At 39.2% G+C, this 21,278-nt stretch overlaps 1 protein-coding gene across 2 annotated transcripts in view; it reads left to right on the top strand.

The window, feature by feature from the left end:
• The window catches only part of Kdm1a (lysine demethylase 1A), a 55,585-nt gene that overhangs the window by 7,873 nt on the left and 26,434 nt on the right, over positions 1-21,278 (top strand). Inside the window, exons 2-4 of one of the 2 annotated variants that reach the window (XM_052177789.1) lie at positions 461-626; positions 15,010-15,069; positions 20,055-20,188. In XM_052177789.1, the coding sequence (XP_052033749.1) occupies positions 461-626; positions 15,010-15,069; positions 20,055-20,188 (360 nt within the window). The remainder of the gene's footprint in view (positions 1-460; positions 627-15,009; positions 15,070-20,054; positions 20,189-21,278) is intronic. The other variant, XM_052177790.1, reaches the window with a different exon arrangement.

Below are 21,278 nucleotides of genomic sequence, written 5' to 3'. Positions count from 1 at the left end.
GTATTTTAAGACCAGGGTCTCTTTATGTAGGCTATGTAGACTGGCCATGAAATTGTCCATGTAGCCCAGGTTGGTCAACTTAAAAGTCACCTGGGTGCTGGAATTACAGGCATGTGCCACCATATCTGGCTCACTAATTAACTGTATTTTTGGATGAGGGCCATTTTAATTGATACTTTTAGTATGTGAGCATGATAATATACACACTGAAAAAATCCTACCGAAGGAGCTCTTGAGTCAGAAATGTGACCAGTATTAGGGCTAAGCCTGAACTGACACTGTATTCTTTCTTCAGCCTTTTTGTCTTTAGTAACTGTTATAAATTGGCTTGATCATTGTTATTTCTTTAAAGTTTGAGGTTTGAAAGCAATTAGTTGAGCCATTAATGGTTCCAAATATAACCCCTGATTGAGATTCTCACTGTATTTAGTTTTTTTTTTCTGGTATAATCTCCATGTAGGTAGAATACAGAGAAATGGATGAAAGCTTGGCCAACCTCTCAGAAGATGAGTATTATTCGGAAGAAGAAAGGAATGCTAAAGCAGAGAAGGAAAAGAAACTTCCCCCACCACCTCCTCAAGCCCCACCTGAGGAGGAAAATGAAAGTGAGCCGGAAGAGCCATCTGGTGAGTTGTAATGACCAACCATAGTTTGTTTATCTTAGGAATAAGAATCACTTGTTTTGTTCTTCTATTGTTATTTATTTCTTCATCTATGGTTTATTTTGATTCTGGGGCTCTTTGCTGTGTCTTTTTATGTGTTTTTATACATGTGTGTGTGTGCACATGTATACATAGTGCTGCTGATCATCTTTTTGTTTATGTCTGAAGGAAGAAAGTAATGGTGATAGATAATAGCATGTAAGTTGGTTAGAATTAGAAGAAAATAAGTGGTTAGAGAAAACAAAGAATGTTAGATCCACAGAGCCAGTCAGTCTTGCCAACGGCAACTTGAATTCACAACTTAACGTTTTGTTTTTATGTACACATACTCATTAGTAAAATTTTTTTCCTGGTAAACCTATATAAAAACATTCTGAAGTTAAAAGGATCAGGCCTAATATCCTGTAATTTTAGTTATAGGGCTTTCTAATCCAAGGAATGGTATAAGGAGAGATATGGGGCTAGGGAGATGTTCAGTCAGGTGTTTGTGTAGATCACAAAGACCCAAGTTCATTTTCTAACATCTGTGTAAAGGCTGAGTGTGATAGCTTGAGCATGTAAACTCAGTGCTAAGGAGGCAGAGACATAGTTAATGATTATTGCTGAGATTTTATGGCCAGACAGCCTAGTAGAATCTGCCAGCTCCAGGTTCAGAGAGACTGCCTCAAACAATAAGATAGTGATTGAAGAAGATAGCCACCGTTGAGCCCTGGCATCTATATGCATGCTTGCTTGCTTTTCCTCCCTCTCTTCCTCCCTCCCCTTGCTGTCCTTGTCTCTGTCTCTCTCTTATGTGCATTTGCATGAACTCACACACACAAAAGAAAAGGCCATGAAGAGAATCTGATCTCATAAACTTCCTTATACCGTGAAAAGATTATTGGATTTATATTTGTGTCAGAGCTTCACATAGCTTTTAAAGAACTCATTAAATAGCCTGGCTGTGGTGGTACACACCTTTAATCATAACACTGGGGCAGCCAGAGCTATGCAGAGAAACCCTGTCTCAAAAAAAAAATTCTCATAAATCCTCAAATATTATCAACCTTGAGTCCTAGCTTTCTGTGGATATCCTAATCAGTTGTTTTGTTTTGGAAAGACAACATAAGACAGGAGTCTTAATTAGTTTTTTAAATTTTTTTTTTGTTTTTTTTGTTTTGAATAACATCTCATTAACTCATTTTTACTTTGAACAATCACAATGTCCTTCTCCTTGAAATGACTTTAAATTTCTATTAGCTTCAGGCCCCATACTTTACCAATTCTTTAGTCCTTCAAATATGATGCGTATTTTAAGCCTCATTGCTGTCTTTTGTATTACTTTTCATTGCTATCCAGATTAAAACTTAGTTTGACAAGTTTTAGCTTTTTTTGTTTGGATTTGGTTTTTTTGAGACAGGGTTTCTCTGTATAGCCCTGGCTGTCCTAGAACTCACTCTGTAGATCAGGCTGGCCTCAAACTCAGAAATCCACCTGCCTCTGCCTCCGAGAGTGCTGGGATTACAGGCGTGCGCCACCACCGCCTGGCTTTTTTAGCTTTTGATCCAGGATCTTTAGTGTCTTTTTATTTATTTTATCCATACCAAAGAACATAATGTTACTATAAATTACCAGAACTTACATATTTTTTAAAAAACCAACCATTTGAGAGTATTAAAAGTCAATTGTTAATGTAACTTAGGTTTAGGTTTTGACTAAAGCTCTTACAAGTAATTTGTACAATTGAAATAAAATATTATAAAAATTCTTTCTGGAAAAAAAAAAAAAGAAAGATTAAACTCTGTATTCAATTCATCCTGGTATCCAGGGGTTTGTTTGTCCTAAGACTGTCGTAAAATACTTTTCAGGCATCTCCACATTTGAAACCTTCCCGTCCGGGTGGTGCACCTTTGCACATGGGTCTGGAGGCAGCAGAGCCTTCTCAGAAACACCTTCTCAGTGCATCATCTTCCTCCCCTTCCCACATTCTGTATTTAGCTTTCTTGCCTTTATTCAATCTGTATCTCCCTCTCTTCTTTTTATCTCTAATATAGTCTTTTTGATTCTTTTTCTTCTGCCTTTTCTGAGTACCTGCTATTTGAAATGCCTGTCATAACTCATCAGGCTATGGATCCCTCAACTTAAAAGTATTGTACAGTGGTGATCTGATAAGTTAGAAGTTGTTTTTTTGTGTGGTATTGTGTGGTCCTAGTGTAATGGTCCAAGAATTGCTAAAAGATCCCAGGCTCAAATAGTATGCAAAGACAAAGAGCATTCATTCTGCAGAAACAGCCAGCATGCGGAGGTCCACTGTCAAAGCAAAATGGTGGCAACCACAAGGGAAGCTCGCAGGCCCCTCTTAGAGCCAGTTACTAGTTTTCCAGTTGCAGTTAGGTCACCTTCATCAGGATTGTTTGAGCTTACAGAATATTTGTACACTTGTGATTGGTTTGTATGTTGAGGGAGAGAGGGTTACCTTGTAGGTATGTTTCCATATTTGCTCTAAGCCATTTATTTATTTATTTATTTATTTATTTATTTATTTATTTATTTATTTATAATGTATGTGCGAACACTATAGCTGTCTTCAGACACACCAGAAGGGGGCATCGCACCCCATTACAGATGGTGTGAGCCACCATGTGGTTGCTGGGAATTGAATTCACAACCTCCGGAAGAGCAGTCATCGCGCTTAACCACTGAGCCACCTCTCCAGCCCTGTTCTAAGCCCCTGGCCAGAAGTCAGGGCAGTTGATGACTGGCTGCTCTTTGTGGTTTTTCCAAGAAGCTGGGGCTGAAATTGAAACTTAAGGCCTGACATGGGTACCTGTTCTAAAATGGAGTGAGTTAGGTCCTCTCAGAAGCTAGAAAGCAGATTGGAGCCATATTGTAGAAAGCCTGGTTTGACTGTCTGGTTGAAGGTAGTAAGTACCCAGGTTGTTTGTTTTGGGGACCTAACAAGGGCCACCTAGCCAGATCTGCATTCTACCAGTTATGTGCTAGCACTTACCTAGTCTTTCTGAGGTTCTTTAGGTTGAAAGTATGACACTGAGATATTTGTTGTAGAAAAGGCAATCTGTAAAGGGGACTAAAAGCATAGAGAGATTAAAGTGTTATGAGAGTTGATTTGTCATGGGGTGCCTTTCTTTTCTTTTCTTTCTTTGTTTTGTTTTGTTTTCAAGACAGGGTTTCTCTGTATAGCCCTGGCTGTCCTGGAACTCACTCTGTAGACAGGCTGGCCTCGAACTCAGAAATCCACCTGCCTCTGCTTCCCAGAGTGCTGGGATTACAGGCATGTGCCCCCACCGCCTGACTATGGGGTGCCTTTCTTATGCTAAGTGATACTCCATTTAGCCCTCAGTTGATTCTTTAAAATGAAAATAAGAGGCTTTATTTGTTTCATGTTCTTGGCCTAGATTTATTTTGTTAGGAACCCAAAGTTCTCTCTTTGGGTTTAGCACTCCTCCCCTCCCCTTTTTGACCATTGCACTGTGGCATTATAGACCTATTAAGAGTCATGAGTAATATACATATTTTTAAATAACTGTTGCTTATATTAAACCTGTATTGTTTTGTTTTCTTAAAATTTCCATGTTGGTTATATTTGGTTTAACAACTGATGGTTTTGCTTCATTTCCTAAATATCTTTTGTGTAAAGATTAAACGTTGTTTAATCCTGGGGACAGATTGGGAACAAACGGCCTTTGGACTGCATGTATTGGTCAAGAGGACTCATTCAGTTGACCTTAACTGGATTCGAGTAATTGCCCCTTGGCTGAAGGAACCTGTTAGAAATATACTTTATATGAAGTTTGCTTCAGCGTGTCTCATGGACTTGAGATCATCCCTTGACATTTTCTCTTAGCTGTTCTGCTGCTGCTAAACCTTTAATTTACAGACGCATCACTTAATCTGGCCCTATTGCCTTGCTAAATAGGTGCTGATTTTACATTTTTACTATTGGACTCTACGTTAGGAAGACAATATTTTGAGTAATAAGTAGCTTTGTTGTACATAATTTGAGACATTTATGAAAACTTAAGCACATTTAAAATGGGTAGCATAGGCATTTAATCCCAGCACTCAAGAGGCAGAGGCAGCTGGATCTCTTTGAATTTCAGGCCGGTCTGGTCTACAGAGTGAATTCCAGGACAGTAAGGGTGACACAGAGACCTGTATCAGAAAAATTCTTCCAAATGTAATAGTTCCTTATTCACTGTATTCAACACACAACAACTCTTTGTACAATTTTAATCCTTTTTTGCAAGTATAGTTCTGTAGTCTAAGAATTCAAAAAGTAGGACTAGATCTTCCACCATAATATTCGGTCCAAAAGGACTACAGATATTAGCTAGTAGGCTGTAGGCATGAAACATCACAATAAAAGCATTTAAAGAAAACTATAGTGAAAACTGAGAAGTTTGTTTGTTTATTTTGGTTTTTCAAGACAGGGTTTCTCTGTGTAATCCTGGCTGTCCTGGAACTCACTGTGTAGACCAAGCTGGCCTTGAGTTCAGAAATCTGTCTCTGCCTCCCAGGTACTGGGATTAAAGGTGTGCATCACCACTGCCTGGCTCTCATTTAATTTTTTAAGGTGGTAGATAAAATGTATGGCTTTGCTGTATATATTCAGTGTTGAAGTAGTGTATATTTGTAGAGTGTGAGAATCTAGTGAGATTGCCTTGATAAGATCCTTTTATGATAAGGCTACTTAACATAGTCTTGGCATTTTTTTGTTTTGTTTTGTTTTTGGAAAAACACAGCTTATTGATTGTTGTTTGCTATAGTCATTTTGTTGTATCATAGATTGTTTCGAAATTGTTTGCAAGCTAATGTTTCTGTTCTAGATTGGATTTTGAAATTTTTATGTTAAACATGAAGACCTGATGTTAGGTTTTTATAAAGTGGTTTTAAATTCTTGATTTTCAACTGTTAATTGCTTTTGACTGATAAGTTTGGTCTTAGATTATCCTGCTTCCTTTTTTTTTAATTGTGAAAGGTAATATATTTTATTCTACATGATTTATAGTTTTATTGTGGACAAAACAAATGAAAATGAGTTTTACAAAGTGGTGCTTTAAATTGCAATCTGTAGAGAAATTGTCTTTTTTTAGCTTTTTATTTAGTGTGTGTGTGCACACACACGCGTGTGCTTGCGTGCATGCATGCGTGCATGTGTGCGTGCATGTGTATGTGTGAATTTTACATTGTGCATCTTATTCCCTCCCATCTCCCTCTCTCCTATTATCTGCCCTCTAACCTTGCAACTTCCCCTGAAACTGAAAAGAAATCTTGTAGAAGCTGTAGTGTGTCACAGTGTGTCCCACAGTATACACTTTTGTTCACAAGGTTTTGCTTCCAAATGTTCATTGCAATGACTCATTGTTTGGTATGAAGCCTCTGGCTTCTGATACTTATCAGTGCTGGAAACTAACTGGGTATTTTGTTGCCCGGTTTCGTGGATATCCTATAGTTTTGGACTAGCCCCTTCATGCTCAGTCCATCAATGGGTAGATGTTGAGGTGGGCCAATTCAAATCCCTGGATCTGGGCCTGAGAGGTAAGTATCTGAGCTGTCCGCTGGCCAACTTTCCAGAATGCTGCAGTAGGTAAGGGCCTGCTATCCTACTCTGATGAGCTCTGATGACTTGGGGCCAGCTCTTCTGCCTACTGTAGGTGGCAAGGGGCATGTGTGTGGGTGCATTCACTGCAGGGAAGACAACTGGTGGGGTCAGCTCTCCCGCACTCATGTCCTTAGGGCTGGCTCATCTGTGACCCTGCTGCCAGGTCACCCCTACTGTGCTGCCCAGGCGAGGTACAGGACCCGTTCTCCTGAGTGGAGTAGCTGGTGAGGGGAAGAGCCAGCTATCCCAGGATGCCCAGGTGACGGGTGGGGCCAGTTCTGCACATGCCCCCCAGGTGGCAGCCCAGACCAGGGACTTCTGCCTGGCCTTTGATGGTAACTGACCCCTGCTACTGCAGGGCCAGGGACCCAGAGACCCCCCCTCCCAGACCCCTGTGGCAGCACAGGCCAGGACAATGCCATTGTCCCATGTGGCATCACCAGCTGCTCACATCAGGCAGTTTCTCACTGCCCTCAAGTCTCCAGCTCTGCCTCCCTTCATTGTGCCCACATCCTTCTGTGTCTCTTTCTCTTCCATTTCTCCATTATTTACCTGCTCTTCTTAGTGGCATCTGGGGGTCTCCGAGTGTCTGGGGTCATCTCAGGAGTGGTCTCAGTAGTGCTGTGCTCTGCTTATGCATTATGGCACCTGGAGGGAGCCATTTTGGGCATGGTCTGCTTCCCAGGCCTGCGTGAGCACCAGACTGGTGGTCATCTCAGGCTAGCTCCCTGTTGGGAGCCCCATAGCACTGTCAGTTGTCTCTGGTCTTCTGTCTTGGATTCACTCCCACACAGCCTGCGGTTCTAGGCAGGATTCTAGCTCACTCTAGCTGGAGCTCGGGATTGCTTCCAGGGTGGCGAGCACAGTTGTCTCAGGCTCTCTTTCTTCAGGGATTGTTAGTCTATTCAGATGTTCACAATGTTGAACAATAAAGTTGAACTAAGGATAGATTAATATTTTAGTCAGATTATAGACTACATAGATCATTTTGGAAACTGGAAAGCCGTTTTAATACTTTATTGTTCAATACATTGCAATTATGAAGTATAATAGTAAACATCTGGTATGAAATGTTACAATGGTACTTTTGATAGTGACGCCAGAATAAAGTTTGATATTTTCCATTTTTAAAACAGGTAAATAAGAAAAGTAAGCTTTTTTTCTGGTCAGACACCTTAAACTTGTAGTTAGGCAGCATAATAGAGAATTAGAATTATACATTTCCTTTGGAACATTTTGAAACCTACACTATGAATCAAGACTTAGCATAAAAGTAAGGATCAAGAAAATTCCAACTGTTGAATAAGGGAAAATAGTGTGTGAAAAATAGTCTTTCTGATTTCTAAAAGGTTTGCTTTCCTTAGCAGCTTACTGTGCTGATGTCTTTGTCTCTATGATTCCTGCTGTTTCTGACTTCTGTTCCTTATGGAGTGCTAAAGAGGGAGATCCTGCTTTCAGCAGAACCTTTTCTTAGACATTATGAAGGTTGCCTGGTTTAGTTGATTTTTTTCAATGATGGTGTAACTCCAGGATTGCTGTTCCAATTGAAACATTTGAATTTTATTTAGAATGATATTATTGCTCAAATACTGACCATCAGGAGCAGCGCTAAAAAGCCTTTAGTGTTGTTTGAAGATTCTGGTTAGTTTTTGCTACCTCTGTGAACCACATTTACTTCATTTTCCATTTAGTCTAACAGACGTAGGTCATTTATTCTACACAAAACTGGGTCAATGAGGTAATAGAAGTATATTGAGTTTATTCTAATTATATTTTAGATTTTTTAAAATTTTAAATGTATGCGTGTAATCACCTGAAACAGGAATTACAGGCAGTTTTGAGTCACTTAATGTGGGAGCAGGTGTTCACCTCGGGTCCTACCAGAAAAACAGGAATCTTTATTTCCAGCCCCTTGGATTTTTTTTTCCCTCTTGAATGTTTTTATGTTGCTTTTTTGTTGTTGATGTTTGTTTTGGTTTTTGTTGTTATTGATTTTCTTTGTTGTTGTTGTTGTTTGAGATAAGGCCCTTTCCTAATTTCCTGGCTGTCCTGGAACTCACTATATAGGTCAGACTGGCTTGGAATTCAAAGAGATCCATTTGCCTCTAACTCCCCAGTAAAGGCAGACCAGCTTCTTAATAGTATTCTTAAAGCCACTTCTTAATATGGAGATAGGAGAAAGGTAGTACAGAGTAGTCATGATTATGCTCCATTTTTAAAAAAGATTTGTTTATTTTACATATATTTACATTCTATCAGCAAGCACCTGCATGCCAGAAGAGGGCATCAGATTCCAGATGGATGTGAGCCACCATGTGGGTGCTGGGAATTGAACTGAGGACCTCTGGAAGAGCAGTCAGTGCTCTTAACCACTGAGTTATCTCTCCAGCTCCACTCTCAATTTTTATTTTATGTGTATGTGCTTATATGACACAGAATAGGGTGAATGTGCAAGAGTCAGTTCTTTTTCTCCACTATGTTGGTCCGTTGAATCAAACTGGTCATCACATTTGGCTGCAAGTGCCTTTAGCGGTTTTACTGGCTCACTTTCTTAATTTTTAAACTTTTGCTTGGTCATTGCCTCTGTTAGTTTGATTTTTGAAGTTATGATATTGTTTACTGTCCAAAGATCAATCATATGTTGATTTATAAGATTGAACTTGCTTAGCCCCTTTCTACCTCTGTGCAGTTTTTAATTTTTAAATCTTTAGATTTATTGTTCCTTTTATGTTCTATAGTTTGCAGACTTCTTTAGAATTCCATTTCAGCTTATCTCTTCCCATTTTATCTATTGCATTACCATTTTCCTAAAGTAAAATGGAGTAGTATGTACTTTATCCATTTACACCCTCATGTATAAGGCGTGTACAGCCTTTTTGATTTACCAAGACTTGTTTACTTACTCAGTTTGTTCCAAGTTAGTACACCTCATATATACATTATTTTGTAGCCCTTTAATTGAATTTTCTTTTGCCAGGTCATCCTTTGCTAGGTCTTCCAAGACATCTGTTACAAAGAGGCCAAATCAGTTTAATTAAAATACAGTTTGTTTTACTGCCTTGCTAAAGATCGATTTTCTTCCATTAGTGCTAAGATTAAGATTAGGTTTCAGAGTATCCAAGGTTTGACACAGTGATTAGACATTTCCATTGCTAAGTTATTCTCTGCTGGTGAAATGAGTCAATGCCAGATTTTTTTTTTTTTTTTTTTTTTTTTCCCGAGACAGGGTTTCTCTGTGTAGCCCTGGCTGTCCTGGAGCTCACTCTGTAGACCAGGCTGGCCTCAAACTCAGAAATCTACCTGCCTCTGCCTCCCAAGTGCTGGGATTAAAGGCGTGCCTCACCACTGCCTGGCATCAAGCCAGATTTTTAATCTCTATATAAAGGCAGGTTTATTGTGAAACAGCTCCTAGCCCCTAGGAACTAGGCCAGGGAAGTCACCATGGGAAGTGGGAAGAGTGCCTGCATTCACGAGGAGAGAGAAAATTCGGGGAGTCGGGGGAGAACCACCAAGATGTCTGGATTATATAGGGAGGGGAAAGCCTAGCCCCTGCGCTGGAAAGTTCATGTAGAGTGGCCAAGTGAGGACTGAGGGATGCTGGGAGGACCTGGAGGCTGGGTCCACTTTGGTATGTTAAATATACACCTCAGCTATTCCTTTTGGGTCTGAAACCCAACAACCACTTTAACACTGAAGAACTATAGTTGAGTCACAAAAATAATTGTGGGAAGCTCTCATAATTGTTTAAATATGTGTACATTTGGGGGGGGGGTGTCACATTCATGGCTCTTTGCTGCCCCATGTGGCTTGTGGGTTACAAAATGGATATGCCTAGAAGTTGGCTCTTTGTGTGATTCCCCCCACTGTTCCAGACCATCTCATTAGTTAAGTGTGTGCTATACTGTCCTGTGCGGACTGCATTTGATTTTCCCACTGCCTCTGGAGGTTTTAGGCCTCTCAGTCTATCCAAATGCCTCAGGTCCTGAACAGAAGAAAATCATTCCTTATCCTCCAATCTGTTCACTTATTTAATTTTTTTTAAGTTGCTTTATGGGTATTTTTCATTTTTCTCCAAAGAGATGATAAGTTTTCAGGAATTCTACTCTGTTTTTTGTTTTTGTTTTTCAAATCTTCTGTGGGTATTTATTCATTTTAAATTTATTCATTCACTTTATATCCCATTATCAGCCTCCCCCAGTACCCCTTCACTCAGATCTTCCCCCATTCCCCTCTCCCCTTCTTTGAGAAGGGAGAGCACTGCTCTGCTATCCTACTTTTGTATTGTTGAACAGTTTGGAATAGATATCCATTAAACACCAAATTATGAAATTATTAAACATAAAATTCCACTGATTGTTAATAAAATGGAGATTTGGGTATTCAAAGAAGAGTTTTACCATTTTTTATTTTTACTTTTGAAATGCTTATTTCTTATTACGGAGCTTATTTGTCAGTTTATGAGATGACTAGATTGACATTTCATTTCTGAAAAAGTCATTTCTTCCAAGTTGATTTAGAAGTTTATCAAGATATTTAGAAAAGTTACAAATATCGATGTAATTCCAAGAAATTAGTCAAAAATGAAGTTTTTGGAATCAGCAAACTGGTGATTTTTACCTCCATGTATATGATTATTTGTAGGTCAATACTGACTTCTGTTTAAGATGTTGAAAAAATGGTCCCTTGAGTAAGTGAATCAAGGTGAAGCATGGAGTGATGGAACTGGAGCTCTGAAAGGGACAGTCCCACAGTTGTTACAGGAGATAAGCCAAAGACTGATTCTTGATTTGGAGAAGTTGTGCACATATGACCTAAGTTATGAGTCTAAGTGCTTAAAGAATTCTTTGTGTGCATATATTGTGGTTGGCGATGAAAACAGAAAGCAGTGGCACCAAAAAAGTTGTTTTTAGTATTTTCTGTTTTTATCTTAAGTTTGTGCTTCATGAAGATAACTGATTATTTGTTTTCACATGTTAGGAGCAGAGTCCTGAGGTCTGGAGAGTCCCAGATCAGACCAGTATTTTGTATGTTACCTGGATGAAGAGTTAGCTGTTAGTGTTTGTATCTGTGCCATTAGGGAGAAGACAATGAACTGTATGTGACAGCCCATGATTGTAATTCCTACCCTAAACCTTGCAAAAGAGGGTCACTTTGTGTGAACCTGTCACAGAAGAACTCATCCAGAACACTGCTACATCAGGCAGGGAGGGCTGAGGCTGCATCTCATTTGGTAGAGTGCTTTCTAGTAGCATATGGAAGATGAAAGCAGGAGTTCAAGTCCATCCTCAGTTCAAGATTGCCATGGAACACACGAGAGCCCGTCTTTGTTTAGAAGTGAATAAAACAAAAAGATGTCCTGGCTGGGGCATAGCACAGTAATGGAAAGCTTGCCCAGCGCGCAGGAAACCGCAGGTTCGGTTGCACCACTGCAAAACAAGCAAACACATAACACCCTTTGGGCTAGCCATGTAGCTAGGTAGATATATAGCTTACCACTTAGAAGTGCAAGCCTGTAATCCAAACACTTGGGAGCAGCAAGTAGGTCAGAAGGAATTAAGTCCTCTTCAGATACATAATAGCAAGTGAGTACAAGAGATGTGTCTCTTTATAAAAAAAGGGCAAAGAAGATTCTTTTCAGCTCTTTTGAAAAGTGGGTAAATATACCACAAGTATATTATGGTTATTACCTTTTATATTCATCCTCTTATTTCCTTACCTAAGTAATATTTTAGATTTGAATTTCTCATATTATGAAAGAACTTTTAAAAATATTTCCAGGATGTTAGATAGGTTCTAAATTCACTTATACTCTTATCAAATTACAGTATTTATTTTATAATTTAAAATATTCATTTTGCATTCTGCTTACTGCCCCTCTCCTGGTCACTCCCTCCCACAATCATTCCCCCACCATCCCTCCCCTTCTCCTATGAGAGGGTGAAAGTCCCCTAGTTATTACTCCCACTCTGTCACATCAAATCTCTGTGAGTCTAGGTGCATCCTCTCTCACTGAGGCCAGACAAGGCAGCCCAGCTAGAAGAACGTATCCCACAAATAGGCAACAGCTTTTGGGATAGCACCCGTGTTCTAATAAATAGTTCAGGAATCACATGAAGACCAAGCTGCACATCTGCTACATATATGTGGGTAGGCCCAGGTCCAGCCTGTGTATGTTCTTTGGTTGGTGGTTTAGTCTCTGGGAGCCCAAAGGGTTCAGGTTAGTTGACTCTGTTGGTCTTCCTGTGGAGTTCGTGTCCCCTTTAGGGCTGCACTCCTTCCTCCTATTCTTCCATAAGACCCACACTGGCTGTGGGAGTCTGAATCTGTCTGAGTCAGCTGCTGGGTGGAGTTTCTCAGATGACAGTCACCCTAGACTCCTGTCTGCAAACATAACAGAGTATCATTGATAGTGTTAGCATTGATAGTGTTAGGGATGGGTGTCTTTTTTTTTTTTTTTTTTTTCCGAGACAGGGTTTCTCTGGGTAGCCCTGACTGTCCTGGAACTCACTCTGTAGACCAGGCTGGCCTCGAACTCAGAAATCCGCCAGCCTCTGCCTCCCAGAGTGCTGGGATTACAGGCATGCGCCACCACCGCCCGCCTGGGATGGATCTTAAATTGGGTTTGTAAGAGTATCTTTTTTAAAGAACAGTTTGTTATGTAGGCTAGGTTCGACCTGAATTTGGCTCCCACTTCAGCCTCCCAAGTTGGGGCTTTAGACATACATTATTCTACTTGGCTCAGTGTCTTTATAAAAATTTTTAAAATGTAATTTTAAAAGCAGAAGTAAGAAAAAAACTGCTTTACCTTATTCTTGTCATATTATTATTTGTAGCACAATAATCATGAATGAGAAATATATTTCTTGTTGCATTCCATTTATGATAGAAAAACAAGAGTCTTGTAGCTGAAACAAGTTTGCTTGTCGTATGACATGCATTGTAATTGGAGAAAGGGAAATGATGAGAATAGAAAGGGTAGAGTGATTGAGTTTCAGTGCCCAGGTGAAAGTGCTTTTGTAGCCTGGTGTGGTGGCACAGGCCTTTAAACCTAGCACTCAGGAGACAGAGTCAGGGGTGTATGTTCAAGGCCAGCATGGTCTACAGAGTGAGTTCTAGGACAGCAAGAGCTACATAGTGAAACCCCATCCCAAAAATCAAAAAAAGGGTACTTTTTCTTTTCTTTCTTTTTAAGTAATAAAATGTCTCTGAGATAAGATACCTTCATTTTTGCCAAGTCAGGAACATCATTTGAGAAAGAACAGCTAATGTTCCAATGTTAATCTTAAACTATTTGTTTACTGTTACGAGCTCATAGTTCTGTTGGGAAACAAATGAACAATGCCATGTTTTTTTTAACCCACACCATTTTTTAGGAGTAAAAGATCATACCAAGAGTGAACATTTCTGATTTAAACTATAGGGTCTGTGTTCTCAAGGTTAGTTTGTATATTGGGTTTAGCAGGTCAGTCTTCTCATCACGCTCATGTACTGTTTCCTAGGGGTTCTAAACATCAAATCATAGACATTGTATTTTGTCTAAGCTGAAGAACCTTCTAAAACCTAGTGGGTCCTTTACACAGAGCATAGGAAAATCTTTAAAACAGTGTTTGCCACATCCCAGCATATTCTCTTAGTATTGTCAAAAATCATTGCTTGTATTTCAGCTCTTAATATTCTTTAGGATGGAGATATCATTTAAAATTTCACAGACCTTGGAACATTTTTATAAGGGTTATAATAGTTTGACTTTACTGCTCCCTTCAAACTCTGCTGGAATAAGCAATCAGCTGTCTTGTAAGAACATTTTAAAATAAACTGTGTAATGAATATTGTCTTAAATTCAGATCACTGGGGGATTGTGTTTTCCTACTTTCATAGGCCACACTGTGATCTCCCTGCAGTGTACCAGGGGACTGGAAGCTTAAGATCATGGCTGGAATCTTGATGATAGATTGTAGAAGACAGTCTGTTGATATTTTTTGATTGAAGTTAAAGCTTTGATTCTTGAAGTTCTACAAAGTACCATTGAGGAGATTTTTTTTAAAAAATCAGGGCTTAGTATATAGCTTAAGGTATAAGTTCCCCTAGTGTGTTGCCTGAGTGTCTCCATCCTCCCACAGATATGTGTGTCTGCAGCTTGGCCTCTGATCATATGATGTGTCTTTACTGAGGAAGCACTGGAATATTCAGTCCAGTCCTGTCTACTGTATATGGAAGGAAAACAAAACTACTTCTGGAAGCTGAGTCTTTTAGTTACATTCCTTGCTGTCATAAGGACAGGATTTTTCCTTTTTTTTAAACTAAGATTGTCAGTCATTTGTTTGTTGTCTTTTTAGATAGAAAATTAAGAGACTTGAATTGATGCTGAATTGTTGCAGTTTCAGATCCTGTAGCCCATGTCCGACACTCTCAGTGTAGCAACAGTTAATTTAAGGATATTAGAATCCATCTCCCACCCCCATCCCAGATTTCCTAAATAAGAGTGTCAGCAAAAATTTAGGGATTAGAAATACTGTGTACTTTGTTCTACTGCCTTTCAACAAGGATCAGCATGTGAAGTTGAAATGTCCTGACCAGAATTTGAAAGATGATGTAATTCCCTGGGCCTTGATTACAGAAGGAGCTCTCTGATGGGTTTATTAGTTGGTGGTAAATTCTTCAGTCACCAGCTATTAGGCCTTTATGTCCAGATATTATTTTAATTTATGGAGTAAGGTCCCTGAGTTCTCCTCTTTCCTTCCACAGGGCAAGCAGGAGGACTTCAAGACGACAGTTCTGGAGGGTATGGAGACGGCCAAGCATCAGGTGAGGGTGGCATTAGATGCTTGCCACTTTAGCAAGAGCCGCCAGGTCAGGGAGTAATTGATGCTTGCAAGTGTTTTTGGCTATGGTATTCTCATTGTAGCCAGAAGCGCAGGGGTGATGTAACCCACAGGACAGAGTAGTGTAAGTAGAGAGGATAGCCAGAGCAAAGGCAAGCAGACTGTTGAAGTCCTCAGGCCGATCTCAGCCCTCCATTCTTCATGTTTTTGAGGAGATGGGGGGTACTTCTCTCGGGAATAATGGGACCTTTAAAGAGAATCATAGAAGTAGTCACAGACGAGAAACCACGGACTCAAGTCTTAACAAGGCTAAGGTATTTTAGGACTAGACTGCAGGTGACACCTTACATAGCTATGATTGTTGGTGCTGGGCACTTTTTCCAATTAATTGTATGTAGTCACTTTACAGTTGAATTATTAGGGTAAAAGTTGCCTTTAAAAAAAAGTATATTCAAAGGGTTTTCTCTTTTCAGACCAAACTATGGATTTTGACTTCTAGGAAAAAGTCAAGAATTTATAGGGTCATCATTTGGAACAGTTAAGCTTGTTCCCAGAATCTGAAATAACATGTTTGTGTTTCATCCTTTCGTCGTCAAAGTGTGTGTGTGTGTGTGTGTGTGTGTGTGTGTGTGTGTGTGTGCATGCCAGGGTCAAAAGCTGGTTTCGTTAGACACCTGGAGGAATTGGAGTACATATTAGTCAATATTGAGGGCTGTCAGCTCTCACTTAAGTATAGATTGAGGTATTTGTCTGTAGTGGTTTGTCTAGCAGGTTTAGGACATTTGTGTTTTATTTTGGATCAGATGTAGTTCCTTGGAGATAGAACAGTTGGTAGTTGGTAGTCAAGGAGGTTTGGAATGTTCAAAGTGGGGATCTTTCCACGCTGTCCCAAGGATCAGGGGGTTTATAATTAGTACATGCTTACCTCAGAGGGGTGCACTTCTTCTTTAGAGAGTATGCCTTTTACAGAGTGATGCAGGAGATTATCCTTGAAACTTGATTGGGGACAGCCTCTATAGAGTCTTAATTTCAAGGAAACCAAGTTTTCTTGTTGGTTTTTGTTTGTTTTTTAGAAGCTTTTTGTCTTTGCTTAAATAAGCAGTATATTGTATTGTTGGTATAACAGTAGACTGTCATGTGAAACTATAGAGCATAGTTCTGGTGTTGCCAGGAAGGCGGTGAATGTTGTGAACTCTCCAGCCCTCTCGCATACGTATGTGACGCTGAGTTTAAAACATGCCTAAGTGGTCAGCATTCTTCTCCAAATGAAGCCAGGTAATCTTGAGGGTTTCTTACAGCCAGGACTGTATCTTGGTTTCTTAAAAATCCATGTTGATGTCTGTATCCTAAATCTTAGAGCTAGAAGGGAGCTTGAGGTCATGTTGTCGAGCTTCCTGCCTTCAAACAGTGTTGTATATCTCGTGTTTATGAGTTAGAATGCGAACGAGACCCAAAGCAGCCTAATGAGTTGGCCAGCACTAAGTCAACAGCTGTGAAGTGAGACCTCAGGGACCTTGCTTCTTAATGTATAGACTGTTCTGCATCCTGATGGTAGGCCTCTGCCACAAACATAAAACCTAAGTATGAGAACTCATGACTTTGCTTTTCTCCTGTCTTTACTCTTGTAAGACATTTTAAATTTGTAGGACCTGTGCCACCTGCTGATTTTAAGAAAAGACTTTTTATGTAGATCCAGATCCCACTAGGCTTTGTTCTCACGGTCAATCTGAAATCTTGTTAATTTACTTTTTTTATTTAAACAGTAATCAAAGTCTAATGATACCTGGAGGCCTCCCTTCTCTAACTTCTCTGTTGCTTACACAAGTCAAAATACCATTTACATCTCATAAAAATCAGGAAAAAATAATTTTGTGGCATAAAATACTTATTTCCCTACTTCATTCTTTCCTAGTTAACCCACCCTGCAAAATCTACCTTGTTTCTTTAAAAAGGAAGGTTTTGTATGTTTTCAGGTTAGAAAGGGCATTGTGGTTCAGTGTGATAGCAGACTGGAAGGAAAGCCATTCTAGAGCTTAACTGTATGGGAGACAGGACTGAATGAAGCTAGTAGGCAGGCTAAGGCTTTTTAAAAATTTAGACAACAGCCGGGCAGTAGTGGCGCACGCCTTTAATCCCAGCACCTGGGAGGCAGAGGCAGGCGGTCTACTGAGTGAGTTCCAGGACAGCCAGGCCTACACAGAGAAACCCTGTCTGGAAAAACAAAATAAACAAACAAACAAAAAAATTAGGCAATGTTTTTGGAACATTCTAAATTTCTAGAATAATGGATTGTATTAAGTGTACCCAAACACCGAAGTGGAAACTGTATCCCAGAGTCAAGTGCAACTTACATTCTGAATTCTATGTATGTTGGTTAGTTACCCAGGTCAGGAGATTTCCTGTAGAGGAGATTGGTGTGAGTTGTTGGGCTATCCACAGTAGTCTCCACTTTATTCTAGAAAGTTAAATCAAAAAATTCTGGAAGCTAAATCAAAACACTTAAAGAAGATGTTTTGGTTTAGTTTCTGGACAGTTTGTGCCAAATTAACGATTTGTTTTCTTTGAAAAAAGGCTAGATTTTTTTAAAAATCTTGTCACCCAATTTTCATAATGACCTTCATTCTTTGAAATAAAGTCGATCTCTAAAGAAAAAAAAAGATCAGACTGAGAGTTTTGATTTGTTAGCCAGGCCTGCAGATGTCTGTTGGGCCTGTGCTCTTCAGCAGTCAGCACTCACTGAGAGCGAGCCTCTTGGAGCCTCTTGCTATCACAGTGTCAGTCAGAGCAGGAGGATAGACCTGTAAAACAGTATTGTTCCTGATGTATTAATATCATCTTTTTTGGTTTCTTCAGTTGCATTTGTGTAGTATTTTTGAATTCTAATTTAGAAGTTTTTTGAAATTGCCTTGTGAAGCAAATAACTTATCTTAATTGTTGCATAGTCCTCAGGTGCCCAGAGTTAGCCAAGTGTCGGAAGTTTTTGTTTGCTTGCTTTTCCCAAAGAATACTTGCGCCTTGGAACCAAATGCCATATGCAGTTTTGGGGGGATTTTTTTCTTTATTTATACCTTTTCTTGCTGTCATTGAAAAATAATCTGTTGTAGTAGAAGTTTTTTAAGCCAGGGTATAATACAGTATTAGCTAGGAAAGAAAATTTTGGCAAGCCAAAGAAGAATTCTGTTAATGTTATGTTGGGTTTACAGTGGGGTTTTGTCATACAGCCCAGATTGGCCTTAAATGTGTGATTCTCCTGCCTCAGCCTCTGGAATGCTGGCATTATGTCATGCATCAGTATGGTCAGCTGAAAAATGGAGTTAAATGCAGTGATCATTTTTTTCATGTTAATAATAAACGCATGAGCTATAACCTATTAAGTATTTGGCCTAGGCACTAAACAGTAATGAATAGATAACTATTCATTATAAGGATTTAAGATATTTTAGAGTTTGATTTTTGTTTTTTGTTCATTTGTTTTGGTTTGGGGATAGGAGACAGGGACATCAAAGCTGTATAATTTTAGAAAATTTCTGTCCCTGCTAGCACCTCCTCCACCACTTCTTCCTCCTCAAGTAATATCACATGCCGTCAGCAACAGTATAGCTCTTATTTTTATCCCTTAAGGCATATTTAATTGTCTGACATCTTTGATTTTAGATTGGAGTTAGTTAAATTAGGATTGATTGTTGGTTTTATTTAGTAATGTGGAACACAGGGTTTTTGCCCTTAGATCTAGTGGTGGATAGTGCTTCTCTCGTAGAATTGCTGTTTAAAAATATGTGACCTCTGTCAGCAGTGGGCAGTTTTACTTGGCCTTTTCGTTAACTACTAATTTCTCTAAGTGCTGTTATTTGAGTGGAGGAAATAGATCCCTTAGGAAAGTAGGTACAGTCTTCAAGTTAAATTTGTACCTGCTGTGTTCTTTACTGTAGTCTTTACTAAACTCTTCTAATGCTGCTTCTAACTTCTTGTTTTATGACCTTATAATATTATATATAGGAACTTTTGTTTGCATTATTACTTACTGTCTTACTTACTTTTGGATGCTGAATTTAGAAAGTTTAAAATTGTACCTTTTCTTGTACCTTTCCTGTTTCCAGAGTAGAAATTTGCTAGGGATTGGTTCCTAGAGCTAGCTAAGTACATATACTTCCTGAGTTGCACCCAGGCCTGTCTGGCTGTTCAGATGCTGCTGTAGTGTTAAGATATTTGAGCTATAACTCCAGCATGTGCCTGACTTTCCAAAAATCCTTAACAGACATGAGTTTATCTATTAGCTTATAAAATATTTAAGAGATAATTTAAATAATTTCAGAATAGCTTATTTGTATATATGTGTACACTCATACAGCATGTGTAGCAGAAATTTTTATATATAGTGAAGTATTTCTAATGTTGCTGGCTGAAATAAATTCTTGGACTTCTCTGCCTTAACCATTACAGTCTGCTTAATTTCTCTGCCCCCTTGCCAACACTAGATAGTGAGGACCAGTACATTCTGCTCTTGAGAAGACTGTGTAATTTTGTTTTTGAGTTTTGAACCTTTAGCTTTCCTTTCATGATGCAATCACAAATGAAGGCTTGTGATTACATTGTTACTCCTGGCCTCTGTTAGTGTATTTTCCTTTCATTTGTTTTTTTCTCTAAATTGTATTGTATGCTATCTGTGATATTCATTTTAATTAGAATATAATTGTCTTACCTGATTGATGGATGAAAATATTCTAGTTGGCTTATTGTAAAGTAATAATTCATTAATAAACTTTAAACTTTGAGATGTTAAACTTGAAATAGTACCTGAAAATTTAACTTTTGAGGCCAAATTTTTAAAAAAGCAACTTTTAACAGGCAGTATCAGTGTATGAATTAGGCAAGCTTTATAGCTCTTCAGGCAGAAAAGGGTTTGTGGTTTCATCATTGCTAGTCCCTGCCCTTTGCACTGTTCTAGTGGTCCTCTGCTTCCTTTGCTAGGTGTGGAGGGGGCAGCTTTTCAAAGCAGACTTCCCCATGACCGAATGACCTCTCAGGAAGCAGCCTGTTTCCCAGACATCATCAGTGGGCCTCAGCAGACACAGAAGGTTTTTCTATTCATCAGGAACCGCACAGTAAGTGTCTATGCCTCCAATTTTCACTTGGATTTTGAAAAGTGCCTATGAATTTTATTGGGAATACGGAAAACAAATAGAAGGGCAGACAAATTTAAATTGTAATATATTTATTCCAGAATTTATTGCCAGAGATAAATTGTTTTTTTCCTTTAGGTATTTAAGATTTATTTTTATTGATTTTGGTTTTATGCATGTGCTTGTGTGGGTACTTGCATGTGAATGCACAGGTGTCTGTGGAAGCCAAAGGTATCAGATGCCCTAGAACAGGAGCTACAGGCAGTTGTGAGCCACCCTGTGGGTATTGGAGCTGATGTGTATAAAGTTTCAATTTTATATGCATGCATTTTTAAGGATCCTTCTCATACTTCATAAATATATTAAGAATCTACATTGAAACAAAATTTGTCTTAACTTTTTGGGGTGGAGTGGGGAGAAGTGCAGAGATGGACTGTTTACATGCTAGGCAAGTGTTTTAACACTGAGACATATCCCAGCCAGACCCCAGTGGATATAAACTACTTTAAGCAGTTACTGCCTTTTTCTTCAAAGCTGCAGCCACAGTCAGGCTGTGGTGACACACACTTTCCATCCCATCACTGGGGAAGCAGAGGCAGGCTGATCTCTGTGAGTTCAAGGTCAGCCTAGTCTACAGATTGAGTTCGGGACAGTTAGGGTTACCCTGACTCAGAAAAACAGAAACCAAGGCTGCACCCCTGACCCTGTTCTGTCACCTGCTTCACCTTCTTCCTCTAGATTTGATGTTTAGTGTCTTTATAGTATTTCTCTTAATAGTTGGACCATAATTTAATTAACTTAAACTTCCAGTTTTACTTTGTTGTAATTAAACTCCAACTAGTTTTATGTGTTCTAGTTCTGTGTCTGGAATGTCCTTACTATGTGCATGATTCCTCATGTATGTGAGTAGAATCTCAGTTTGTAAAAATTGAAACTTAGTATATGTGATGGTTCGTATATGATTGGCCCAGTAAATGACCCTATTAGGAGGTGTGGCCTTATTGGAGTAGGTGTGTCACTGTGGGTGTGGGCTTAAGACCCTCACCCTAGTTGCCTGGAAGTCAGTCTTCCA

This window comes from Apodemus sylvaticus, chromosome 3, assembly GCF_947179515.1.
Source record: "Apodemus sylvaticus chromosome 3, mApoSyl1.1, whole genome shotgun sequence".
In the NCBI taxonomy this organism is placed as follows: Eukaryota; Metazoa; Chordata; class Mammalia; order Rodentia; family Muridae; genus Apodemus; species Apodemus sylvaticus.
The sequence above is the reverse complement of the archived record's forward strand: the minus strand, read 5'-3'. Positions and strand labels throughout refer to the sequence as shown.